General features: G+C 55.9%; 1 protein-coding gene across 4 annotated transcripts in view; it reads left to right on the top strand.

The window, feature by feature from the left end:
* Window positions 1–23732, top strand: part of RNF213 (ring finger protein 213) — a 102708-nt gene that overhangs the window by 40257 nt on the left and 38719 nt on the right. For 3 of the 4 annotated variants that reach the window (XM_027052248.2, XM_027052250.2, XM_053212237.1), the window contains 16 exons: window positions 714–836; window positions 3215–3395; window positions 4983–5156; window positions 5762–5911; window positions 7835–8424; window positions 9279–9444; window positions 10426–10643; window positions 12490–12630; window positions 12743–12907; window positions 13545–14700; window positions 15218–15411; window positions 15589–15744; window positions 16805–20425; window positions 22076–22212; window positions 22609–22704; window positions 23373–23491. In XM_027052248.2, the coding sequence (XP_026908049.2) occupies window positions 714–836; window positions 3215–3395; window positions 4983–5156; window positions 5762–5911; window positions 7835–8424; window positions 9279–9444; window positions 10426–10643; window positions 12490–12630; window positions 12743–12907; window positions 13545–14700; window positions 15218–15411; window positions 15589–15744; window positions 16805–20425; window positions 22076–22212; window positions 22609–22704; window positions 23373–23491 (7387 nt within the window). The remainder of the gene's footprint in view (window positions 1–713; window positions 837–3214; window positions 3396–4982; window positions 5157–5761; window positions 5912–7834; window positions 8425–9278; window positions 9445–10425; window positions 10644–12489; window positions 12631–12742; window positions 12908–13544; window positions 14701–15217; window positions 15412–15588; window positions 15745–16804; window positions 20426–22075; window positions 22213–22608; window positions 22705–23372; window positions 23492–23732) is intronic. The other variant, XM_027052252.2, reaches the window with a different exon arrangement.

The following is a 23732-nucleotide window of genomic DNA, read 5'->3' on the forward strand; positions in this document are numbered from 1 at the left end:
AGAGAAGAATGAGGGAAAGGGTCTTGCCTCCAGGGAAACCCTAGGTTTATGGAGCAAAGCCCTCCCATGTGCAGTAGCTTCTAATGGGACAGATTGCTTACTAACCCCGGTGACAAAAATGGGAAAACAAAAACGTTCTCATTTCTTTTTCTTTTTTATTTTAGAGACAGAATGCAAGCAGGGGAGAGGGAGGGAGAATCTCAAGCAAGCTTCATGCTTAGCTCTGTGCCCTGCGTGGAGCTCGATCCCACGACCCTGGGATCATGACCTGAGCCGAAATCAAGAGTCGGACGCTCAACGAACTGAGCCACCCAGGCGCCCCCATGTCTTTATTTTTAATTAAAGCCTGTGACCCTAGGAAAATCAGGACTCGTTTTTACATGATATGAGAGTTTTATACGCCACGGTCTCAGGGGTCTTTTTAGGAAATTGGAAGCAAGGGGGAATCGCGTATTTTTCAAAGTTTCCCTGCTTCTGCAAGCTGCTGGGCCAGGGGCTGTTTCTGCAAAGCAGGAAGAGAGACGCTGCATCGCAGCCTCGTTTGTCTACTGGCTCCAGTTGGCGGGGCCAGGGGACATGGTCGGGGTGGGGTGTGAAGTAAACCCCTGGGGACCCGATGCAGTGTGGGGAAAGTAGGACAATCGGGGCGCTTTTATTGCACAGAGTATTAGAGCGCAGCCCCAAAGCTCTCACACCGTCGCCCTGTGTTGCAGGAGAGGCCTCTCGTCCAGATCTCTGCCTTCTGCAGCACCCACTGGGATGCCATGGGGTTAGAAGACAGCGTGTCAAGATGCTTCGAGAAGTGTGTCATTGAAGCAGTGAGCGCGGCCTGCCAGGTGAACAGCCTCTCACCGCGTGGGAAACGCGTTTGGGTTCACGGCGGTCCTCTGACATCATCAGCTCGGGGCCGTTCAGTGCCCGCTGGTTCTGAGCCCCGGCTGCCAGTGCAAACGTGGGCACCGGGCATCCCCCTTCTAGCCTAGAGGGAGGGTCCTGAAATTCAGTACCCTTGACCCCGAGAGGCCGCTCAGCCTCCTGCTACCACAGCTAACGCACCGCTCACGGGTGACCCTGAATCAAGCAATCCAGTGCTGCGCCTGTACGTCCTTCTCATTGCTGCTGGATTGTCTTCTGTTTGTTTTTTTTGTTTTTAATTTTTTTTTTGTAAGTTTATTTATTTTGAGAGAGAGAGAGTGTGCACGCGAGCGGTGGGGGGGGTGGGGGGGGCAGAGAAAAGAGAGAGAATCCCAAGCAGGCTCCACGCTGTCAGCACAAATCCTGATGTGGGGCTCGAACCCACAAACCATGAGATCATGACCTGAGCTGAAACCAAGAGCCGGACGCGTAACCGACTGAGCCAGCCAGGCGCCCCGGCTGCTGCTGGCTGGTTTTACCACCTGCTCACACTTGCTTAGCTCGTGTGGAGTAAGAGACCCCAAAGGCTGGCAGAACATTTATGGAAGAAGACGATGAGTTTGGAAAGATTCTGTCAACTCACGTAGGGTTTTTTCTGCAAAGTAGGAAGAGATGCTGCCCCACCTCGCTCCTTCGGAACAGCCTCTCCCACTCTGTGTGTGGGTGAGCTTAGGACTTTCTGTACATAAAATCACATCGTATGCAGAGAGAAATGGTTTTACTTTTTCCTTTGCAATCTGGATGGCTTATATCTTGTTCTCCCTTCATTGGTGTGATTAGAGCCCCCAGTGCAGACGTGCCTTACTTCTCATCTCAGTGGGGACGCCCTCAGTCTTGTGCCTCTGAGCGTGTCGTCGGCTGTGGACTTTTCAGAGACGCCTTTCGTCAGCTTGAGGGCATTCCTTCTAGTCGAGAGGTTTTATCGTGGAAAGGCATTGGATGTCTGAACGCTTTCTGTGTCTGCTGAGACAACTGTGCGATTTGTTTTCTCTGGATACGATTATCACATTAACAAATGTTCCGTGTTATGGGGCAACTGGGTGGCTCAGTTGGTTGAGTGTCCAACTTAAGCTCAGGTCATGGTCTCCCCATTCGTGAGTTTGAGCCCCGTATGGGGCTTTGCACTGATGGCCCAGAGCCTGCTTGGGATTCTCTCTCTCTGCCTCTCTCTCTCTCTCTCTCATTCAAAATAAATAAACTTACAAAAAAAGCACAGATCTTTGGGGCACCTGCGTGGCTCAGTCGATTAAGCCTCTGAATCTTGATTTCAGCCTCGGGTTATAATCTCATGGTTGGGGAGTTCAAGCCCCACATCTGGCTCTGTGCTGATATCCCAGACCCTGCTTGGGATTCTCTCTCTCTCTCCCTTTCTGCCGCTCCCCTGCTTGCTCTCGCTCTCTCGCTCTCAAAAGTAAATAAAACTTAAAAAAAAAAAACACGAAAACAGGGGCGCCTGGGTGGCTTAGTTATTTGAGCATCCGATTTCAGCTCAGGTCATGAACTCACGGTTTGTGAGTTCTAGCCCCATGTCGGGATCTGTGCTGACAGCTCAGAGCCTGGAGCCTGCTTCGGATTCTGTGTCACCCTCTCTCTCTCTGCCCCTCCCTCGCTCATGCTCTCTCTCTGTCTCTCAAAAATAAATAAACATTAAAAAAAAAACCCACAAATGTTCTGTGTTAAACCAACCTTTCACCCCCGGGATAAACCCCACCTGGTCATGGTGTATAATCCTTTTTATATGTTGTTGGATACGGCTTTGCTTCATCCTTTTAAATATCAAAAAGTAGCTATTGTAAACGAATCCCTGCTTTTTTCCCAATTACCGAAACTTTTTATAAAAACTTTGAACCTGAAGAAGGAGGATGTTCCATCTCTCTGTGGGGAATCGGAAGGATGATTACAAAGTATGTGCTGAACGCATTACAGTTAAGAATCATGGTTTAGGACAGGGTATGCGTATTAACAGCTTTCTCATACTACGTTTGGCATCCTTCCTGGGAAGTCCAGGAAACCCGCAGCAGGCTGCCGTGAGCCCGAGGAAACGGGTTGTGCCGGGCAGGTGCGTCTGTGTGTATTTTTTGCCTCTGTTTCTGCGTCTCTGAGGTTTGTCAGGTGAGGACACGGCATGCAGGGAAACAGAAATGCCCTAAGAAAAGGGAAGTATTTTCTTCTCTTGCTTTTTTTGAGGCTTTGTAAACCACAGAGGATTTCTGGAATGCTATTGAACGAGCAGTTTATTTACATCCTTCGAAGGCAAACCCTCCCGAAAAACCTCCCGCATTTCCCTCTCTTTGTTCAGTCTCAGACCAGCATTCTTGAAAGAATCTCCCATCACGACCTGCGGAAATTTGGCAGTCTTGTGTCGGCCGTGATCACCAAGTCCTGGCCAAGGAGCAACGGGCAAGCCGTGGATGACATGGATGGGGTGTTAACGCACCTGCTCACGTGGCCGGACGTCAAGCATCTCTTCAAGTTATACGGTATGTCCGTGGGGGGTGCAGGTGTGTCTGTCCCGTGTGCTTGTGTCTTCCTGAGCCCCGGGGTGGAGGACAGAGTATTAGACCTGATACTCGGGCGGGTTGATGTTCGACCAGGGAAGCAGACGGGAGGGACGGGAGGGACGGGAGGGACGGGAGGGAGGAACCCAGGAGGATCCAGGGTATCCTGCTCTGTGGCCCCCATTCCCTGGGTGCCTGCCATGCCCCAGCTTCACTGCCAGCGTAGGGTCCTTGAAACAGTCCCGAAAGATCCCCGTTCTTCAGGCGAGGAAGCCGACGCGGAGGGCTCGTAGTGTGACTCACCCGAGGTCTCAAACATAAATACCAAGAACTAAAGTCCAAACCCAAGTGTGTCTGGCTCTAAAAACCACTCTCTGTTGTTCTGAGATCAGCGTCCACGTCGAAGCCGATGCTGACGACCTTTCACAACAAAATAAATACCGTCTGTTCCTTTGCCCCCACGCCCCCCCCCCCACGCCCCGGGTGTTCTGTGGTCAGAGAGGGGGAGATACGTATTGCCCAAAAATGTCATATTCAAGTTTATGTATAAGTCATTAGGTTCAGATGTAGGGCAAGGGCACTGGATTTGGGACAAAAAAAATCCCAGTTGGAGGATTCGGAGTCTCTGTTACATCAGAGTCTTGCCTGTCAGTGCTGTTGTGCGCATAAAACGAGGTCGTTGATGGGGGCGTGGGTGGTTTCATGAGCCTTGTTAAAAGCTACTCACTTGGAAAGATTTCATTTGTGTCTTTTAAAATTAACGGACGCTTTTAGGGGCGCCTGGGTGGCTCAGTCGGTTAAGCATCTGACCTTGGCTCAGGTCATGATCTTACGGTTTATGAATTCGAGCCCCGTGTCGGGCTCTGTGCTGACAACTCGGAGCCTGGAGTTGCTTTGGTTTCGGTGTCTCCCTCTCTCTCTGCCCCTCCCCTGCTTGTGCTGTGTCTCTCTCTCTCTCTCTCTCTCTCTCTCTCTCAAAAGTAAAGATTAAAAAAATAATTAATAATAATTAAAAAAAACTAAAACTAAACATAAAATAAATAAAAATTGTGTCCTCTCACTTGATCTTAAAATTCAAACTCCCATTTTTGCAAGAGAGCCAACCTGTGCAGAATATCAAACCCTCACATTGATGTGTCTCCGCCAAAACACCCCCTGCAAACCCTCCGGGTCACCCTCGCTGGGCACCCACGCGTCCCTGGTGTAGGCCACTGTTCCGCTGCACGGATTCTCAAGACGCGGGGCTTAAAGGAGACAGTAGTTCCAGAACAACCCTCAGCGTGCTGAAGGGGGCTCAGGTTTTAAAAGCCAGAGAAGCGTGGCTCTCCTGTCTCCTGCCATGGCGGGAGTCACCTTTATGAGCAAGGTCGTTTGGGAAGCCTTCCAGAAAGCAGAATCGGGCTAAGGGAGAGACGCTTCTGGAGGCACAGGGTGACCTTTGCTGGTCTCGCGTGCAGGTGGGGGCAGAATAGCAAGGAGGCCGCGGGGCAGCGCCGTGTCGTGCAGGGGCGGGGGGCGGGGGGCAGGAGCAGGCGCCCGCTCCTTTAACTCTGTTCTCAACCTGCTCAGAAACCGATGAGAAGGTGCTAGCCAACATGACAGAGGACGGCAAGAAGCTGTTGGCCACCGCCGACTCCGTGTTCACGAAAGTTACCGAGGACCTCCTGGATGGCACTGTCCTGGTTGGACACTTGGAGCTCATCATGAAGCACACCAATCAGTTTCTCGACATCTGTCAGTTAAGTGAGTGTCAGCGGGACCGGACTTGAGGTTCCTGGACACGGACCGCGGGTGTCCGCGTATTTTGTAGAGGGGCGACCTACATCCTCCTACGGTGACGGGCTCTTCCTGTCGGTCAGTGGAGAGGGGACGGTTTCTAATCCTCAGGAAAATGGTGGGGAAGTGATAAAAGAATGGGCCGGTAAGATCGCCCTGTTTCTCTCCGCGAGGCTGGGCCCGTGGGCGTGTGGGCAGCGTGGCTGTGCGCGTAGCAGCCGCCGCGTCCCTCCCCGCGGCCGTGACCTCAGAGCGTCCTCAGAGGGAGCTGGCAGAGGGGCGCCCGGGCGGCTCAGTCGGTTGGGCGTCCGACTTCGGCTCGGGTCATGATCTCACTGCTCGTGGGTTCGAGCCCCGCGTGGGGCTCTGGGCCGACAGCTCGGAGCCTGGAACCTGCTTCAGATTCTGTGCCTCCCTCTCTCTGCCCCTCCCCCGTTCATGCTCTGCCTCTCTCTTGTCTCAAAAGTAAATAAACGTTGAAAACAAATCTAAAAGAGAAAGGGTTGGGGTTAGAGGGTTTTCGCGGAAAAGGATACCCTTGCTCCTCCTACTGGGCTCCTCTCGTTTTCCAGAGAGAAAGTGCCTTTCACCCCAAGAGAAGAAGCAGGGTGTAAAGGAAGTGTTGGAGTGGAGGAAGGAGGAGCTCAAGTTTCTGAAGAAAGAGAAGAAATGCGTCCACAGTCTTCTGAAGCTGTGCGGGGAGGTGAAGCACCTGGTGAAAGGTGACAGTCCGGGGAGCCCACGTGGACCAAATGGAGGGTCCCCGGGGCAGGGGAGGGGGGGAGGGTCCGAGGGCACCACCCACACATGTCACACAGCAGTGTCTACCTTGGGGGGGAGGCATTTCGTGACGTGTCCATTTTTAACCGCATCACACGGGCCACCTTGGTCGTTTCGCTGTTTATCGCTGTGCCTCCGCATGACCTGCCTGAATACCCACCCGCTGCCCTGGTCTCCCAGGCCCGAGCGTCAGCTGCTGCAGAATTACAGAGGGGAGATCCTGCCCAATCTTGGATGCGTTGGTCCACTGTCCCTGTCGCTGTGGACAAGCCCAAGTCAGATGTGACTCTGACCACTGGTCATTCTCTGTCCGGAAGCTCTGGCGATCTTTTCGGCCCCGCTCTTCAGAGAGTTCATAGTGACGAGCCGAGGTCGGGGTTGCTTTTCCATCCGTCGTGTTGGGCATACGTAGGTCTTCCTAATCTAGAAATCCACGTCCTTGACTCCCAGGAAATTCGCGTGAGCTGTCTCACTGGTACTTTTCCTGTGGCGGGAACACGCCCCGTTGGGTCCCAGACCCCCCGCAGCAGCCGCGCCACTTCCGTGGATCTCTTCTTCAACTTTTGTCCCTTTGGTGTTTGCTCTGCTTTCTGAGAAATTTCGGCCCCTTGGCATCCAGCCTTTCCCTTAGCATTTTTCGTCTCCGTTGTCACGCTGATTTACAAGAACTTTGATTTTTCTCTAAACGACCCTGTTTCGTGCTAATCTTGCTCCTGTTCACAATCGCGGTGTCTCGTCTTTCTGAGATTATTGTCATTTTCGGCTTAGAGGTTTCCCTTGCCTTTTGTCCCCAGAGTTTCTTGTTTCCTCCAAGTCCTTACGTGGATGTTTTTCTGTCTTTCACGTTAAAGACCCCCCCCCCCCCCGTGTGTCTGGGAATCCTTCCGTCTGTATGAAGAGGGGGGGCCTAGCGAACCGGCTGTAGCCCCTGAGGGTGGTGTAACTGGGCCTCAAGGGCACGTTAGGTCCTGTCCCAGGGGTGGTCAGACCAGCGTGGGGGGCACAGGCCCGGCGGCCGGGGTCCTGGGGGTGGAGAGACGGGAGGGGCTGGAGGACCATCTGCATCTGGTGTGGGTGTTCTGGTCCTCTCTCAGGGTCCTGCTCCTGCCTCCCCTCCTCCGCTGCCCGCGGCGTGTGTCCCTCTTTGTTACAACCCCTCCGTCGTCTTCTGAGGGAGGACATGCGTCCAGGCACGCCTGATTCTCCCGTTGCCAAACTCGCTCCGTGTCAGAGCTGTCGCTGACTGAGGTGGAGACGGGCGGGCGGCCTGCTGTCTAGAATGGGGTGCGCGTGGAAATCGGACCTCTTCTCCAGCCTTTCGATCCAGGCCTCCTTACTTTCTCCCTCCTCTCCAACGACCTGTGTGACCTGTGTGTATGCCACCAGGGAATCCCAGCCTGCCCGCTGCGGGCTGGCGGCCCTCGCCTTGGGGCCCAACTCGGCCTTGGCCGTGGCTGCGGGTCTGCTTTTCAATTCCACGCCCCACCGCCCTCCTGCTCTGGCTGTGATCTTTTCCGCTCCTCCCAGCCCGTCGTGGTTCATGACTTTTCCAAGACCTTGTCTGTTGTGGCCCTGGAGCGGGTTTGGGGAGGGAGTGAGGCGGGCGATGTCCACACGGTCACATGCGCCCGGAGGTGCCTAGAAGGGACCGTGCTTGCTTTGTTGTGGAAAGTCATGAACAAGCTGGGGCGGGGGGTAGGGGGGGTTGTGGGGAGACCAGTGGGTCCTTACTGAGGAAGAATGACGGCAAGTGCGTTCACGCAAGTTGCGTTTCGAGCGGTGAGGACGGTAACTGTGGGGAAAATAAAGTAGAACGGTGCCGCGAGTAGAGGTTTGACTTCTGACGTTCCTTTGTGGTTTCCAAGTGGATCTGGAAGAGGTGATCAGAAAACATGCAGAGGACCTCAACGGTAAACGTCTGAGCGACGCCGTGACCGTGAGGTTGTCGCCCGCCTCCCCGGATGTAAAGAGGACGACACATTACAGCCTGAGCCCCCAGGTCCAGGAGATGGCCAGGAAGATGGACTGGTTGAAGGACAGCCACCTCTTCCAGGTGTTCTGGGCGGAAGCCGCGAGGGCGCTGAGCGAGCCCGGGGAGGAGCTGGAAGGGCAGATACTTCAGCCTGAAGAAGCGTATAAGTATCTGTACTGCCCTTGTTTCGAGAAGTATCAGGATCTGTATGAGGATCTGAAGTCAGGAGAGATCACCTTTCAGGAGGTCAATGTCACGTTCAACGACTTTGTGAATAAATACAACAACCTCACTTTCGAGCTCCAGCTTATGTGTGCCCTGGACAGCAGCGACCAAAGAGACTGGATCGGTGACCGTGTTGGGCAGATCAGGGAGTACCATCACCTGCATCAGGCCGTCAGCTCAGCCAAGGTCATCCTGAAGGTCAAGGACAGTTTGGGCCTGACCGGTGACTTCCGTGTCCTGCACACGTTGTTAAACTTTGTAAGTTATTTGCCAGGGACCCCTGGGGTGGGGGGCTGGGAAGTGGGCGGGGGTGTCTCACGGGCTCTCTGGGTTCTCGAGGCTGGACAGGATGGTTCCACAGCCTCCCCTCAGCAGTTCGTGACTGCACCTCATTCGATGCCAGATCATGCCCAGGGCCTTGTTTCCACCTTTGTTTCTAAACAGTGTGAGTGCCGTTGGCACTCGCTGTTTTCCCGGGTCGGCGTGAGGTTCGAGACCCGGGGAACGGGCGATGACCCTCTTTCAGTAGCCGGGGATTTGGAGGGAGTGATCTGGTCTCATGGGGCTAGAGAGGCGCTGGAGGGGCAAAAGAGGGGTTGGTTTCGCCCGGCTCTGTGCGTCCCCTGGTGCCAGCAAGGAGCAGTCCGCGGCAGGCTGTCTCTGCTACGGGCAAGAACCGGGTCCCATGAGGTGTGTTCCTTCAGGCGAGCATTGACAGGGTATCCCGTGACCTGCGGTATGGTATAGACGCTTGCGATGATGATTAAAGTTTAGCACAAGAGTTGGAATTAAAGCACACGTAACCTTGAATGCCAGCAGCGTGCTCTCGAGTAAGTCACTGCTCCGGGGGTCCGTGTCCTTGCCCGCGAAGTAGGAAAAGTAGCAACTTTTGCCTGGCTGCGTTCTGGCATACGTTGCTTGGCAGAACGCCAGGCACGGAGCAGGGGTGGTTCCCGTACCGATTCCGGGGACAGGGGCTCCATGTGCCTGCCTCCGGCTCCCGCCAGTCCAGGAAGGGCGGGGGTGGGGCCTCCGGGATGGTCGTCGCCGCGGCTCCAACTCCAGGGCTCCAGGTAACCCCGTCCCGCGCACAGTAGAGCCTTGTTTTGCAGACGGACAACTTCAGCCAGTTCCGCCACGAGAAGCTGGACCGGATCAGCAAGCAGCTCATCCAGGCGAAAAAGCTGCTGCAGGACATCACTGAGCCCCGGTGCCAGTGTCTGAACGAGCTGTCCCTGAGGAAGGAGTTCATTAGCTGGGTCCGGGAGGCTCTCGGAGGTACGGCGGTCGGCGTCTGGAGGGAGTGTTCAGATGGCTCGTGGGGCGGGGGGCAAGCCCTCCACTTGCTCACGTGCTGCCTGAAGAACAGAGATGCTGTCTGAGTCAGGTCGATGCACAGCATTTGCCGCAGCGATTGCCGGCACAGTTTATTTATTTCGGGGCAGTGTTTCTTACGTTCTGGTATAGAAAGCATTTCCTCGGCTACTGTTTTCCCCCCAGTCTGGATGCTTGCTGTGGACAGTGGAGGGTCATTTTCTTACAAATCCTGCTCCCTTTTGCTTTTTCCTGGGCTTGATTTTAGCTACAAAACAAGGTGAGCCCTTGTCCGCAGAGAGTTTGGATTACGTCACACTCGGTGGTGTTCTGTGTGTTCCTTTTTGGGCCAGGGGCTTGGCAGCCTTTTTCATCTTGTGGCTTGGGCGCCTTTGGCAGAGGGGGTGCACAGAAGGGAGGAGGGGAGGTATGGAAGAGAGGTGGAGGAAGCAGGGGAGAGGGGAGGCGGCTCTGGTGTGCAGGGGGGAGGCTGTCTCTCCTCCAGAGCCCCCATGCTTGCCACCATGGGCTCCCCGGCCCGCTTTGACGCACATCCTTTGATTCGTAAGTTGCCCGAAGAGAGGTCCTTCCGTCCCTTGATGGTTAACTGTCGACACGGTATTTACCAGCTGAGCCCGCGTCTTTTTCGTGTAAGACGGTGGCGTCGTGCAGGTGAAATAAAGCGAGGTTCACGGAAGCCCCGTGGGGTGCCTGGATGTCGCTGTGGTTCCGTGAGGCCAGGTGCTGAGCAGTAGTGTCGACATCAGCTGCAAAAGAAAGATGGCCCCGGATCTGTGCTAAGAGCAGAAAGTCGATAAGCAAGACCCTGAAATTTCAGCAGTATCCGTTTATACCTCACTAAGGATCCTTGCTCGAGGTCAGAATGCCGGGCTGTCCTAGAGCCGCCCCGCACTCACCCCCTCACCTGTCCCCCTCCGCCCCAAGGCGTCCACGAGCTGAAGGTGTTTGTGGACCTGGCCTCCATCTCCGCGGGGGAGAACGACATCGACGTGGACCGGGTGGCCTGCTTCCACGATGCCGTGCAGGGCTATTCCCCGCTGCTGTACAAGCTGGACACGAGCGCGGGGTTCGACGAGTTCATGACCCATCTCGGGGAACTGTGGAGGGCCCTGAACAACGACGCATACCTGCCCCATAAGCTGGTAAGTCTTACTTCTGGCTTCATGCGAGCAGACAAAGCCGCGTGGGCGATTGCAACACCGCCAGGGGCGTGACTGCGAACTATGCCACCCGAGTGACAGGGGTGGATGCGGCATTTTAAAATGATGTTTCTCTTGGGCAGACGCCTGGGTGGCTCAGTCGCTTAAGCGTCCGACTTTGGCTGGGGTCACGAGCTCACAGTCTGTGGGTTCGAGCCCCACGTCGGGCTCTGTGCTCACAGCTCAGAGTCTGGAGCCTGCTTCCCATTCCGTGTCTCCCTCTCTCCCTGCCCCTCCCCTGCTCGTGCTCTGTCTCCGTCTGTCTGTCTCTCTCTCTCAAAAATAAAACATTAAAAAAAATTTTTAATGATTGTTTTTTATAGTTTAATTATTTTGAGAGAGAGAGAGTCCAGGCAAGAGTGCGGGAGGGGCAGTGAGAGAGGGAGAGAATCCCAAGCAGGCTCTGTACTGCCAGCACAGAGTCTGACGTGGGGCTTGAACTCATGAACCCTGAGATCATGACCTGAGACGAAATCAGGAGTCGGACGCTCAACCGACTGAGCCCCCTGGGAGCCCCTAAAATGATGTTTAAAACCAGTTTTCCTTCATACATGGAAATGCTTTCTCTCCCTTATTACGTTAGAAAGTGTAATTCAGAATTGCATGTAAATTAAGTACAGTTCCCGTCATGCAAAACACTCATGGACAGAAAACTGACATGTGACCAGTGTTTTTTTTTTGAATGGTAGTAACTGTTACTTAATTCTGTATATTGCTTGGTATTTTCCATATTTTCCATAAATGGTGTAAATTAACGTTTTAAATTTCTATGTTTGTAAAATCTATATTAATTTATATTTTGTAAATGATATTTTGTATATATTTATAAAGTATATATTAATTTGTATTTACTTAATTCATAAGTAAGCTCTACACCCAACACAGGGCTTGAACTCAGGACCCTGAGATCAAGGGTCACATGCTCTACCGGCTGAGCCAGCCAGGTGCCCCTAGAAATCCATTTTTTATCAGAAAGAAAATGAACGTGGGGCCCCTGGGTGGCTCAGTCAGTGAAGCCTCCGACTTCAGCTCAAGTCCTGGTCTCTGTTTGTGGGTTCGAGCCCCACGTCGGCCTCTGCGCTGACAGCTCAGAGCCCGGAGCCTGCTTCGGATTCTGTGTCTCCCTCTCTGCCCCCACCCCATGTTGTGTCTCTCTCTGTCTCAAGAATAAATAAAACTTTGAAGAAAAATCTTTAAAACGAACGTGGTAGTTTAAGTAAACCACGTGCACCAGGGTTCGAGCAGACCCACCACCGCCTCACGTGGCTAGTCTGCAGAGGCCATGTCTGGCCAGCCGCAACCACGGAGCGTGAGGGAGGAAAGGGGAAACAGAAGGACAGGTCGAGGCATCTCCGTTTCTACTGCTGGAAGCTTACTTGCCCACAAAACATCTCCGTCATCGTTTCTCCTTAGTGCTTCCGGTTGGACTTGGGGTCCCCAGAAGCACATGGAGAACGTAAGGCCACAGTGCCCTTGCTCCATCCGGCCTCACCCCCGCCTGGGGGCCCGGGAGAACCAAGCCTTCCCCCGTCCCGTCCACGTGCCCCCGCGTGCTAGCCAGGGCACACTGGCCACGGGTGGGGACACGGACAATCAGCCCGTTAGAAAAAAGGCAACACTGTGGGGCAGCGACCCGAGCGGGACAGGTGAGAGGACAGCGGGTGAGGAAAGCCTCACCCAGGGCGACTGCACTCCCAGTGGGACACAGGGAAGAGGGGCTTACACCGCGGGAGCAGAGGAGGGGGACCGTGGGAAGAAGAGAAAGAAGGTGTCCCTCCTGTCCCAACAGTGTGACTCTGCCAGGAACTTAGAGTGGCTGAAAACGGTGAAGGAAAGTCACGGGTCAGTAGAGCTCACTTCCCTGTCTCTGGCAACGGCCATCAACGACAAAGGCTGCTATATCATCAGGGCCCCCGCAGATGGCCAAAAGGTGAGCCACCCCACGTCCCGGCACTGCTGTGACCTGTACGGGCTGCTGTCACTGGGGGGGGGGGGGGGTCTGCCTCCAGAAAACCAGTTTCTGCACTGGCACTTGCCTCCAGATCTCCCCAGACACGGTTCTACAGTTATCCCTTCCCGAGAGCCACGGAGGCCGCGAGGAGACGCGAGACTTCTCTTTGGAAGAGCTCAAGGAGCTTTTGAACAAGCTGATGCTGATGTCTGGCAAGAAAGATCACAGCAATGTTCAAGTAGAGATATTTTCCAAGGTGAGGACTCTCACTGCCCGCGGGCCGGGCAACTCAGGAGGGTCTGAGTTGGCATTAAGTGATAGGAGGCACTCCGCTTTAAATCTGGGGGGGGGGGTGGGGGGGGACAGAGGGCCTGCAGAATGCAGGAACCCGAATTCAAGACGCCAAGAGATGTCTAAGCCACGACGGGCCCGTTCGGTCGGCGGTCCCGTCTTAAGGTGCGCAGGCTGAATTGTCTGTTAGTTCTGTGCGTCGCAGGGGAGACGGCCGGCGGAGGGGTCCCAGAAGGAGACTTCTGTTGCTTCGATCGCTGTGAATCAGCAAGAACCCCCCAATACCAGAAGATTTAGATCGTAGCTCTTGGTCAAAATTAAAAACGAACATACCGTTACAGGAGTTTCCGTTTACGTGACAGCCCCTGGCCTCTGTCAAGGGTTTTTCGTTTCAAGGCTATCTGTACCTTATGCCAATAGCCTTTATCCTCAAGAGAGTCCCCTCGGGAGGCTGATTATGTAAAGAGGAGATAAGGCCTCCGTGGCGAGCCCCGCGTGTCCGAGGCCGCGCCGGGAAGCGTGCAAAGGCCCGAACCCGAGGGGCGCTTCCCCCTCGACTCCCGCGTCGCCCGTGACCCGGCTCCCGCTTCCGTTCGCCACAGGTGTTCTGCAACGTGCAGAGGCTCGTGGAGTCCTTCATAAACCTGTACGCTGCCGGGAACATGCTGTTCAGAAACTGGACGGCCCAGGTGCACTGCTCCCCTCGACACGGCGTCTCCATCCAGATGGACTTCCGCCTGGAGCCTGTGGTCCAGCTCAAGGGCAGCGGCTCGGTAGCAGAGCTCTTGGAGGCCGTCAGCAGGCAGCTGGAGCAGTTCCTGGACCACTGGGAGGCCTTCGTGGCGGAGAAGCGGGCCAAGCACTTTTACCTCAACTACTACACCGCCGAGCAGCTGGTGTACCTGAGCACGGAGCTCAAGAAAGCGACGCCCAGCGACGCCGCCCTCACCATGCTGTCCTTCATCAAAGGCAACTGCACCCCGAAGGACGTCGCGAAGGCCCTCAAGGAGCCCCGCGGGGAGGCTGCCAGGCACGAGGAGAAGACGGTGATCCAGGGGCTGCAGGTGATGCTCCTGCGGGAGCTCAGCCTGGCGGGCAAGCTGAGGGCCGTCCTGGAGCAGTCGCTGGCGTGCATGAGCGCCTTCCTGCCCCACTGCCTGGACCTGGAGGCCCTCGGCCGATGCCTGGCCCTCCTGGGGTGGATGCGCGGGTGCCCCGTGGAGCGCCAGCTGCCCAAGGGCCTGCACGTCGGCCGGCCCAACCTCATCGTCTGCGGCCACTCCGAGGTCTTGCTGGCCGCGCTGGCCATCTACATGCACACCCCGCAGCAGCCCCTGCCCACCTTCGACGAGGTGCTGCTCTGCACCCCGGCGACCACCTTGGAGGAGGTGGCTCTGCTCCTGCGTCGCTGCTTGACCCCGGGCTCCCGGGGGCAGGGCGTCTACAGCCTGCTGTACGCAGACCTGCTGAGCTACGAGGTGGCCAGCCAGGCGGAGGCACTCTTCCTGAGCCTGTGCTCACAGCCGCACCACGAGGACTTCCAGCTGGTGATGGTGTGCGACAGCGAGCGGGAGCACTGTCACCTGCCCTCCGCCTTCAGCCAGCACAAGGTCCTGGTCACCCCCCAGGCGCCGCTGCGGGACATCCAGGCCTACCTGGCGCAGCACTTCCAGGTCCCCGCGCACACGCCTTCGGCCGCCGAAGTGTTCCGGGACCGGACGTGCGTGGGCATCGTGGCGTCCAAGCGTGCGGGCGTCGGTAATGAGCGCTCCCGCGGTGGGCGGGCCCCTGGGGTCTCGGGGGCCATCCGACGGGCCCTTCCCCCTGCCGCGCGGGGGGCGGGGGCGGGGGCGGGCCCCTGGGGTCTCGGGGGCCATCCGACGGGCCCTTCCCCCTGCCGCGCGGGGGGGGGGGGGGGGGGGGCGGGCCCCTCGGGTCGCGGGGGCCATCCGACGGGCCCTTCCCCCTGCCGCGCGGGGGGGGCGGGGGGGGGCGGGCCCCTCGGGTCGCGGGGGCCATCCCACGGGCCCTTCCCCCTGCCGCGGGGGGGGCGGGGGCGGCGGCTCGTATGGAGCCCTCTGTAGGCGGGGGCGGCTCGGATGGAGCCCTCTGTAGGCGGGGACACGGAGTCTCAGGGAGGTTTTGGCTCTCTGAGGTTGTGAATCGGGGCGATGGTTTGTTTCACCCGTTCCACATTTTGCACAGAGAAGCGACTTGCAACAAGTCTTCCTGGTCCACGGTCCTGCTGCCTGATTTCCATACTCTAACTTTTCAGGGAAGTCTCTCTATGTGGAGAGATTGCACAGCAAACTGACGATGAAGCTGAGAGGAGAAAACGTGCCCCTTAAGGTCATCCGATTGATCGACCCTCAGGTGGATGAGAACCAAGTACTGAGTTCCCTCCTGCCTTTCCTGAAGGCCCGCTATCAGACCAGACCCATGATATTCCACTTTGACGTGACCTCTTCGGTAAGTGCCCCGGGGTCTTGGTCGCGCGGCCGCTTCGGGAAAGTCAGCGTCCTCTTCCCACGCGTATTGATACTCAGTATCACCGCGTCCAAGGACCGAGCACGACAGTCCCCGGGGCTGGGAGGACAGGCCGTCTTCTGTCTAAGCGCTCCTACACCTGCGTGATTCTGTCTTTAGGTGCAGACCGGACTTTGGGTGTTCATTTTCAAACTCCTCATCCTGCAGTACTTAATGGATATAAATGGGAAAATGTGGCTCCGGAACCCGTGCCATTTATACATCATTGAAATCCTGGAAAGGACCCCAGCAATGCTCAAGACGCCTTCCAAACGGGTGTGTACCACAGGGCATTTTCACGTCTCTGCACCGGTACGCCCACTGCTCCCTTAGCGAAGCAGCTGAGCACGGTGTTAGTAAAGACAATTCGGTCTTTAAAATTATTTTTCTAATAATGTCTGGAATGAAAATACCGTCATCTGTTAGCAGTATCTTATGTTGGTTTTGTTCACTTCGGGATTCATGCTGTTGGCGTTAAACGCCAGCAGTGCTCGCAATGCAGTAAGTTCGTCTGCTGGACACGGTCCGTCTTTCTTAATGCCAGCCAAGATGGGAAGGAGGCTTTTGTCATGTACATTTCTTTTTTTGAGAGAGAGAGAGAGAGAGAGAGAGACAGCATGTGCAAACTGGGGAAGGGCAGGGAGAGAGGGAGAGCGAGAATCTCAAGCAGGCCCTATGCTCAGTGCAGAGCCCAACATGGGGCTCGATCCCACAACCCTGGGATCATGACCTGAGCTGGATGTTCAGCTGACTGAACCATCCAGGCGCCCCCTGTCGTGTACATTTCTAAACGAAAGGGTGGGCATCTTGCACACGCGTGTGCACGTGCACACACACGTGCTTAGTAGAGATTTTGTTTCAGGGGGCGCCTGGGTGGCTCAGTCAGTTGAGCGCCCAACTTCAGCTCAGGTCATGATCTCACCGTTGATGGGTTCGAGCCCCGCGTCGGGCTCTGTGCTGATGGCTCAGAGCCTGGAGCCTGCTTCAGATTCTGTGTCTCCTTCTCTCTGTGTTCCTCCCCTGCTCATGCTCTGTTTCTCTCCCTCTCTCTCCCTCTCTCTCTCTCAAAAATAAATAAAGATTAAAAAAAAATTTAGAGATTCTGTTTCATGAAGTCGGGTAGAAGAGACTTAGCAGTTGAGAGGGTAAGTTCCCACAATGCCTCAGCATACAAAAGAAAGCAGTCTCGTGTACAAAGGAGGCTGCGGAAATCAGTTGACGCAAAGTAGTTGCTCATAAAGGCCCGTCCGGTGCAGACCGCGTGAAGGGTTAAGGTGCAGAACGATGGTTCGGAAAACGGAGCCATACGCGTTTTCTTTGTGTCTCCCCTTTCCAGAGTACGCACGGCCCCCAGTTCAGTTTTCTCGACATCTTCCCAAGAGTCACCTGCCGGCCTCCCAAAGAAGTGATCGATATGGAGCTGAATCCCGAGGAGAACTCCAGAGATCCAGGGATGGACCAGGGAGTGTTCCAAAGCGAGACTTTCCAGAGGCCTTACCAGTATCTGAGACGGTTCCACCAGAAAGAAAACCTGGACTCGTTCCTGTACCAAGAAGGCTGTGTGGAAGGCACCCCTACGGAATGCCTGCAGTATTTCCTGATCTACTGCGGGGTGATAGATCCATCCTGGTCAGAGCTCCGGAACTTTGCCGGGTTCCTCAATTACCAGCTCCGAGATTGCGAGGGTTCCCTCTTCTGCAACCCAGACGTAACTGGAGACACGCTGGGGGGCTTCAAGAACTTTGTGGTCACCTTCATGATCTTCATGGCAAGAGATTTCGCCACACCAACCCTTCACACGTCCGACCAAAGCCCAGGGAGGTACGCGGTCCCCATGGATGGGGTCAGGGAAGAAGATCTCGCCCCTTTCACTCTCCGGAGGAGGTGGGAGTCCGAGCCTCACCCGTACGTGTTCTTCAACGGCGACCACACGTCCATGACATTCATAGGCTTCCACATCCAGCCCAACCAGAACGGCAGCCTTGATGCGGTGGATCTCTCCAGCAGGACGGTCATCAAGAAAGACGTCATGGCAATGGAACTGTACCGGGGGCTGTCACTCCAGAGGGTGCCCTTCAACGTTGACTTTGACCAGCTGCCCAGGCATGAGAAACTGGAAAGGCTGTGCCTGGCGTTAGGGATCCAGTGGCCCACGGACCCCGATGAAACCTATGAGCTCACCATGGACAACATGCTTAAGATCCTTGCCATCGAGATGCGGTTCCGGTGTGGGATCCCCGTTATCATCATGGGGGAGACCGGCTGCGGGAAAACCAGACTCATTAAGTTCCTCAGCGACCTGCGGCGTGGGAGCACCCAAGCTGAAACCATGAAGTTGGTCAAGGTCCACGGAGGAACGACCGCAGAGATGATCTACTCCAAAGTCCGGGAGGCCGAGGAACTCGCTGTCTTCAACAAGGAGCAGCATCAGCTGGGCACCATCTTGTTTTTCGATGAAGCCAACACAACGGAAGCCATCAGCTGCATCAAGGAAGTCCTGTGCGATCGTACCGTGAACGGCCAGCCCCTGGCCAAGGACTCGGGCCTGCACATCATAGCCGCCTGCAACCCTTACCGGAAGCACTCGCAGGAGATGATCAGCCGTTTGGAGGCGGCCGGTTTGGGGTACAGGGTCCGCTCGGAGGACACGGCGGAGAAGCTTGGCTCCACCCCTCTCCGGCAGCTGGTGTACCGGGTCCACGCTCTGCCGCCGAGCCTCATCCCCCTGGTGTGGGACTTCGGCCAGCTGAATAACACCGCCGAGAAGCTCTATATCCAGCAGATCGTGCAGAGGACGGTGGACTCCGTCGGGGTGGACGAAGCCCAGATCCGGGCCATCACGGAGGTGCTTTCCGCCTCGCAGAGCTTCATGAGGAAGAGAGGAAATGAGTGTGGCTTTGTCAGCCTCAGGGACGTGGAGCGCTGTGTCCGAGTCTTCATGTGGTTTTACGAGCACCGCGTGATGCTCCTGTCCCAGCTGGACGCCTTCCTCTGCAGGGCCGACGTGGACCAAAGCGGCTTCGAGAGAGATCCCGTCCTCTGGTCCCTGGTGCTGGCCCTCGGGGTGTGCTATCACGCCTCCTTGGAACAGAAGGAGTCCTATTGGAAGACCATCTGCAGGCTCTTTCCGGAACCCTACAACGACAGCAAGGTCGTCCTGGAGGAGATAACGCGAACGCAGGATCTCTTCCTGGATGGCGTGTCTTTGCGCAAAACCATCGCCAGGAACTCGGCTTTGAAAGAGAACGTCTTCATGATGGTCATCTGCATCGAGCTGAAGATTCCTCTCTTCCTGGTGGGGAAGCCCGGCAGCTCTAAATCTCTTGCCAAGACCATTGTGGCGGATGCCATGCAAGGCCCGGCGGCCCACTCAGACCTCTTCCGCAACCTGAAGCAGGTCCACCTGGTGTCGTTCCAGTGCAGCCCCCACTCCACCCCGCAGGGCATCATAAGCACCTTCAAGCAGTGCGCCCGCTTCCAGCAGGGCAAGGACCTGCAGGAGTACGTGTCCGTGGTGGTGTTGGACGAGGTGGGGCTGGCCGAGGACTCGCCCAAGATGCCCCTGAAGGCGCTGCACCCGCTGCTGGAGTACGGCTGCATCGAAGACGATCCTGCCCCCCACCAAAAGGTTGGCTTCATAGGCATTTCCAACTGGGCCCTGGACCCCGCCAAGATGAACCGGGGCATTTTTGTGTCGCGCGGCAGTCCCAGCAAGAAGGAGCTCATGGAGAGCGCCAAGGGTATCTGCTCCTCGGAGCCCCTGGTTCAACAGAGAGTGCAGGGCTTCTTTGCGCCCTTTGCCAGAGCCTATGAAACGGTGTGCAGGAAGCAAGACAAGGAGTTCTTCGGGCTCCGCGACTACTACAGCCTCATCAAGATGGTCTTCGCCAGGGCGAAGGCTTCTGATAAAGAGCCTTCCCCGCAAGACATCGCGCAGGCCGTCCTCCGCAACTTCAGCGGCAAAGACAACATCCACGCGCTGGACATTTTTATGGCCGCCTTGCCCGAGGCGAAGTGCTCAGAGGCGGTCAGCACCATACAGCTGATCGAGCAGAACATGCGCGGCCGCCTCCAGAAGGCGGCGGGCGGGGAGCCGGACGAGTCCGAGTCCCGCTACCTGCTCGTGCTGACCAGAAACTACGCGGCCCTCCAGGTCCTGCAGCAAATGTTCTTCAGGGACGACCAGCAGCCGGAGATCATTTTCGGCTCCAGCTTTCCCCGGGACCAAGAGTACACCCAGATCTGCAGGAACATCAACCGGGTGAAGATCTGCATGGAAACCGGCAAGACGGTGGTGCTGCTCAACCTCCAGAGCCTCTACGAGAGCCTGTACGACGCGCTCAACCAGTACTACGTCTACCTGGGAGGCCAGAAGTACGTGGACCTCGGGCTGGGGACCCATCGGGTCAAGTGCCGGGTCCACCCCGACTTCCGGTTGATCGTCATCGAGGAGAAAGACGTCGTCTACAAACAGTTCCCCATCCCTCTCATCAACCGGCTGGAGAAGCACTACCTGGACATCAACACCGTTCTGGAGAAATGGCAGAGAAGGGTCGTGGAGGAGCTCAAGGCCTGGGTGGAGAGGTTCGTGGATGTGAAAGCCCAGCACTTTGCAGGCGGACACAGATACAGCCCTTCCGAAGTCTTCGTCGGGTACCACTCGGACGCTTGTGCCTCCGTGGTGCTGCAGGTCACGGAGAGGCTCGGCCGCGGGGCCTTGACCGACGAACTTTACCAGAGGGTGTGCGAGGAGGCCAAGTCGATACTGCTGGGCTGTGCCACGCCGGACGCCGTGGTCCGCCTGGGCGCTTCCTCCCTGGGCCTGTTCACCGCCCAGGCGCTGTCTCGGGAGTACTATCACACGCAGCAGCACAGTTCCTTTGCGGACTTCCTCCGGGCCCAGCTGCGCACGGCGGACCCCGAGCACCACCTGGAACGCCGCATCGTCTTCACGGAGGTGATTGTCTTGCTACGCTTTGACCCTGGTTCCCTTTCACCCCAGAGGCCTTGGATCCCTAGGGTCCAGAATTCAGGACTCCTTTCAAGGCAGTGCGTAGGAGGGGCGCCTGGGGGGGCTCGGTCGGTTGGGCGTCCGACTTCGGCTCAGGTCATGATCTCGCGGTCCGTGAGTTCGAGCCCCGCGTCGGGCTCTGTGCCGACAGCTCGGAGCCTGGAGCCTGTGTCGGATTCTGGGTCTCCCTCTCTCTCTCTCTGCCCCTCCCCCTCTCATGCTCTGTCTCTCTCCCTCTCTGCCAAAACTAAGTAAACGTTAAAAAAAAAATTACAAAAAAAAAAAAAAAAAAGGCAGCGCCTAGGAATCATAGATGGCTACGTTGAGACTCCGCTTTCTCTCCGTGGAGTGTGAGAGACCCAAATCCTCAAAAAAGTTCAAGCCAAGCGAGTCTCGAGTGCCTGCTTCCGCGTAGTCCTCTGCGTGGAGGGTAACACTGTGGACAACGTTCGCTTCAGCAAATGAAGGGACGCCTTCCAGTACTGGGCTGAGGGCACTGAGAATATAGACGTGCGTTGGCACGCTTCTCGGCCTCGGTCAGCATGCAGCGTGAGACTTGTGAGCAGGTGCCGTGGATATCGTAAGACAGTGCTACCCCGTGGAGACAGAAGGGGGCGATGCAGATCAGGGTATGAGGTCAGAGGACCCGCCAGCCGATCGTGACGTGTGGCTGGGACAGTAGTACAGGCCACCTACGTGAGCCGAGCTGTCAAGGTGTGAAATCGCTCCAGGGACTGGTCGCTGTGCAGCGTGAGGTTCGAGGACGCAAGGACCGAGAGGTGGGGTTGAGATGCCGTTGGAGAGACTTCACGGCGGGTCTTACCAGCGGTGCCGATGAGGGGTCTGCCGTAGAGACGGGAGAGATGGCAGAATTCTTGTCGAGATGGGTCCCATTGCCTGGGACAGGGAGGGAGAAGGCCCAAGAGAAGAGTGTCGCAGAAAAGATAGGCCAGTCAGGAGGCTGCTGGGCCAGTTTAGTCCGAGAGAGGAGCACGTGGGACAGAATGGAGAAATAGTTCAGATATCAGTTGGCAGAGCTAGGGGCTGATTCTTTTGGGGGGGCCGTGGAAGACGGAGGCGTCTAGGGATGGTTCCCCAGATCGTGCTCTGGATGCCTGGAGGTTCGGACAGTCGCAGTCCGGGAATGAGCAACAGACAAGTATTGGTGGTACGTGCCATCCAGGGCGCACCTGGCTGCCCCCTGTGACATCCAGGCGGCGATGTCTGTCTGGACGATTGCAGCAAGACTGAGGGAGAAATGGCGGGGGCGTTGAGCCCTGAGCAATCGTCAGAATTTCCATTAGGGGCCACGCACAGAGAGCTGCTCCAAGGAGACTTGAAGGCACCTAGGGAACAGGATGAGTCTTCTCTCTAGAACGTTTCGATCCCATGGGTTCTGTGTGCCTCAACGCTGCGTCGTTTTTAAAATCTCCTCTGGGTTTGGGTTCTTTTCTGTGTACCAACTAACTCCACAATGCATGCTGGAGCCCATGGAAGGTATTTGTTCAACATCCTCACGTTTCTGGGACTTAACCCAGCAGACCTGTAAACTTTCCCTTGAATTCTAGCCATAACTTGCGTTTCCTGACTTTGTAGATCACCACTTTCTCCAGACTGCTGACCAACCGTGACTGCGAAGTTTTGCAATCAGAAGGAGGGGACGGAGCTCTGAAGCCCATGATCCTGTCTCTGCAGCAGTTTGACACCGAGGGCTCATTCCTCAGAGAAGTCCAGTGAGGCTCCCGCCTTCCCTCTCTGTCCCCTCTGCCCCCAGCCCTGACTGCTCTGTCCTTCACTCACAGGACTGCAGGGACCATCGGGCTGTCACCAGCCCTGGCTCGTGACCGCGGAAGCCACGTGACCGAAAAGGGTGCTTGTTGCATTCTTCCAGTGCCCCCTCGTCTCTGCTGCCTCTGCACAGGCATCCTTCTTGGGGGGTGGAGGGAAGCATCCTCTCGTCTCATCAGGGAAGCATTTCCCCGGGTTTACACGCCCTCCCCCGGCTTGTCCGCTCACACAGAGGAGATCCTCACCCGAGGCACTCGTTCTCGGTCGTCTTCTACATCCCATCAGTCTGGGGGAGTTTCATCGCCCGTTTCTAAGGACGGATAACTTCCTTTTTCCTCCAGAAACTGCTTAACTGATGCAGCCAGGTGTAAAATCCTCATTATTCAAACCAGTTTTGAAGACGGAGTCCACAGCGCTCAGCTCATTGCTTCAGCTAAGTATGTGTTTGTTATTTTTCTCAGAAACTACCCAGAAAGCCCAAATTTTATTCAGGAGTTCCTAAAGAATTTCTCCCCGGAAATTTAGCCTACAGAGAAGGCTAAAACCAGGCAACAGTGGTAAAATGCCAAGAAGTATAAATGATAGAATATTAGCAGGATATAAAAGACTATCCTAGAGGGGCCCCTGTGTGGCTCAGCTGGTTAAGCGTCCGACTTCGGCTCAGGTCATGATCTCAGAGTTCGTGGGTTTGAGCCCCTTGTGGGGCTCTGTGCTGACAGCTCAGAGCCTGGAGCCTACTTCCGATTCTGTGTCTCCCTCTCTCTGGAGCTCCCTGCTAACGCTCTGTCTCTGTCTCTCAAAAATAAACATTAGAAAGGAAGGGAGGGAGGGAGGAAGGAAGGATGGAAAGAGGGAGGGAGGGAGGAAGGAAGGAAGGAAGGAAGGAAGGAAGGAAGGAAGGAAGGAAGGAAGGAAGGAAGGAAGGAGGGAAGGAGGGGGGGGGGAGAGAGGGAAAGAAAGCAAGATAAGAAGACTTAAGATTGAACCTGACCGCTCACGGGAGCGGTCGGCCACTTCCACAACGTTGGCTTTGTCTGTTTGTTTGTTTGTTTGTTTGTTTGTTTTGTTTTGACTTGTTCGTCCTTCCTTGCTTGTTTTAAAACAGGTATTCTGCTATAAACGAAATCAACAAGATACAAGGGAATCAGGGCTGCGTCTTGGTCTATTTCATCACGAAACTGTCCCGGATAGAGAGTGGAGCGTCCTTCGTGGGATTCCACGGGGGTAGGCTGAAAATGGCAGCAAATACGCTTATTTAGATAATGTGCAGAGTTGCTCCTGATTTGCTCCTGTGGCGTACAAGCCTGGGATCCGAGCACCAGTGTTGATCTCAACGAGATTCGTTTCGGATGCAATTAAATTTCTTAACCCCGGGTTATTGCAGGAAACACGCGTGTCTGGGCTGGCTGCTACAGTGTGCAGGACTCCCTTACTGACTGGTAGATAAACACCAGTGTTTTCTTTT

This window comes from Acinonyx jubatus, chromosome E1, assembly GCF_027475565.1.
Source record: "Acinonyx jubatus isolate Ajub_Pintada_27869175 chromosome E1, VMU_Ajub_asm_v1.0, whole genome shotgun sequence".
NCBI lineage: Eukaryota > Metazoa > Chordata > Mammalia > Carnivora > Felidae > Acinonyx > Acinonyx jubatus.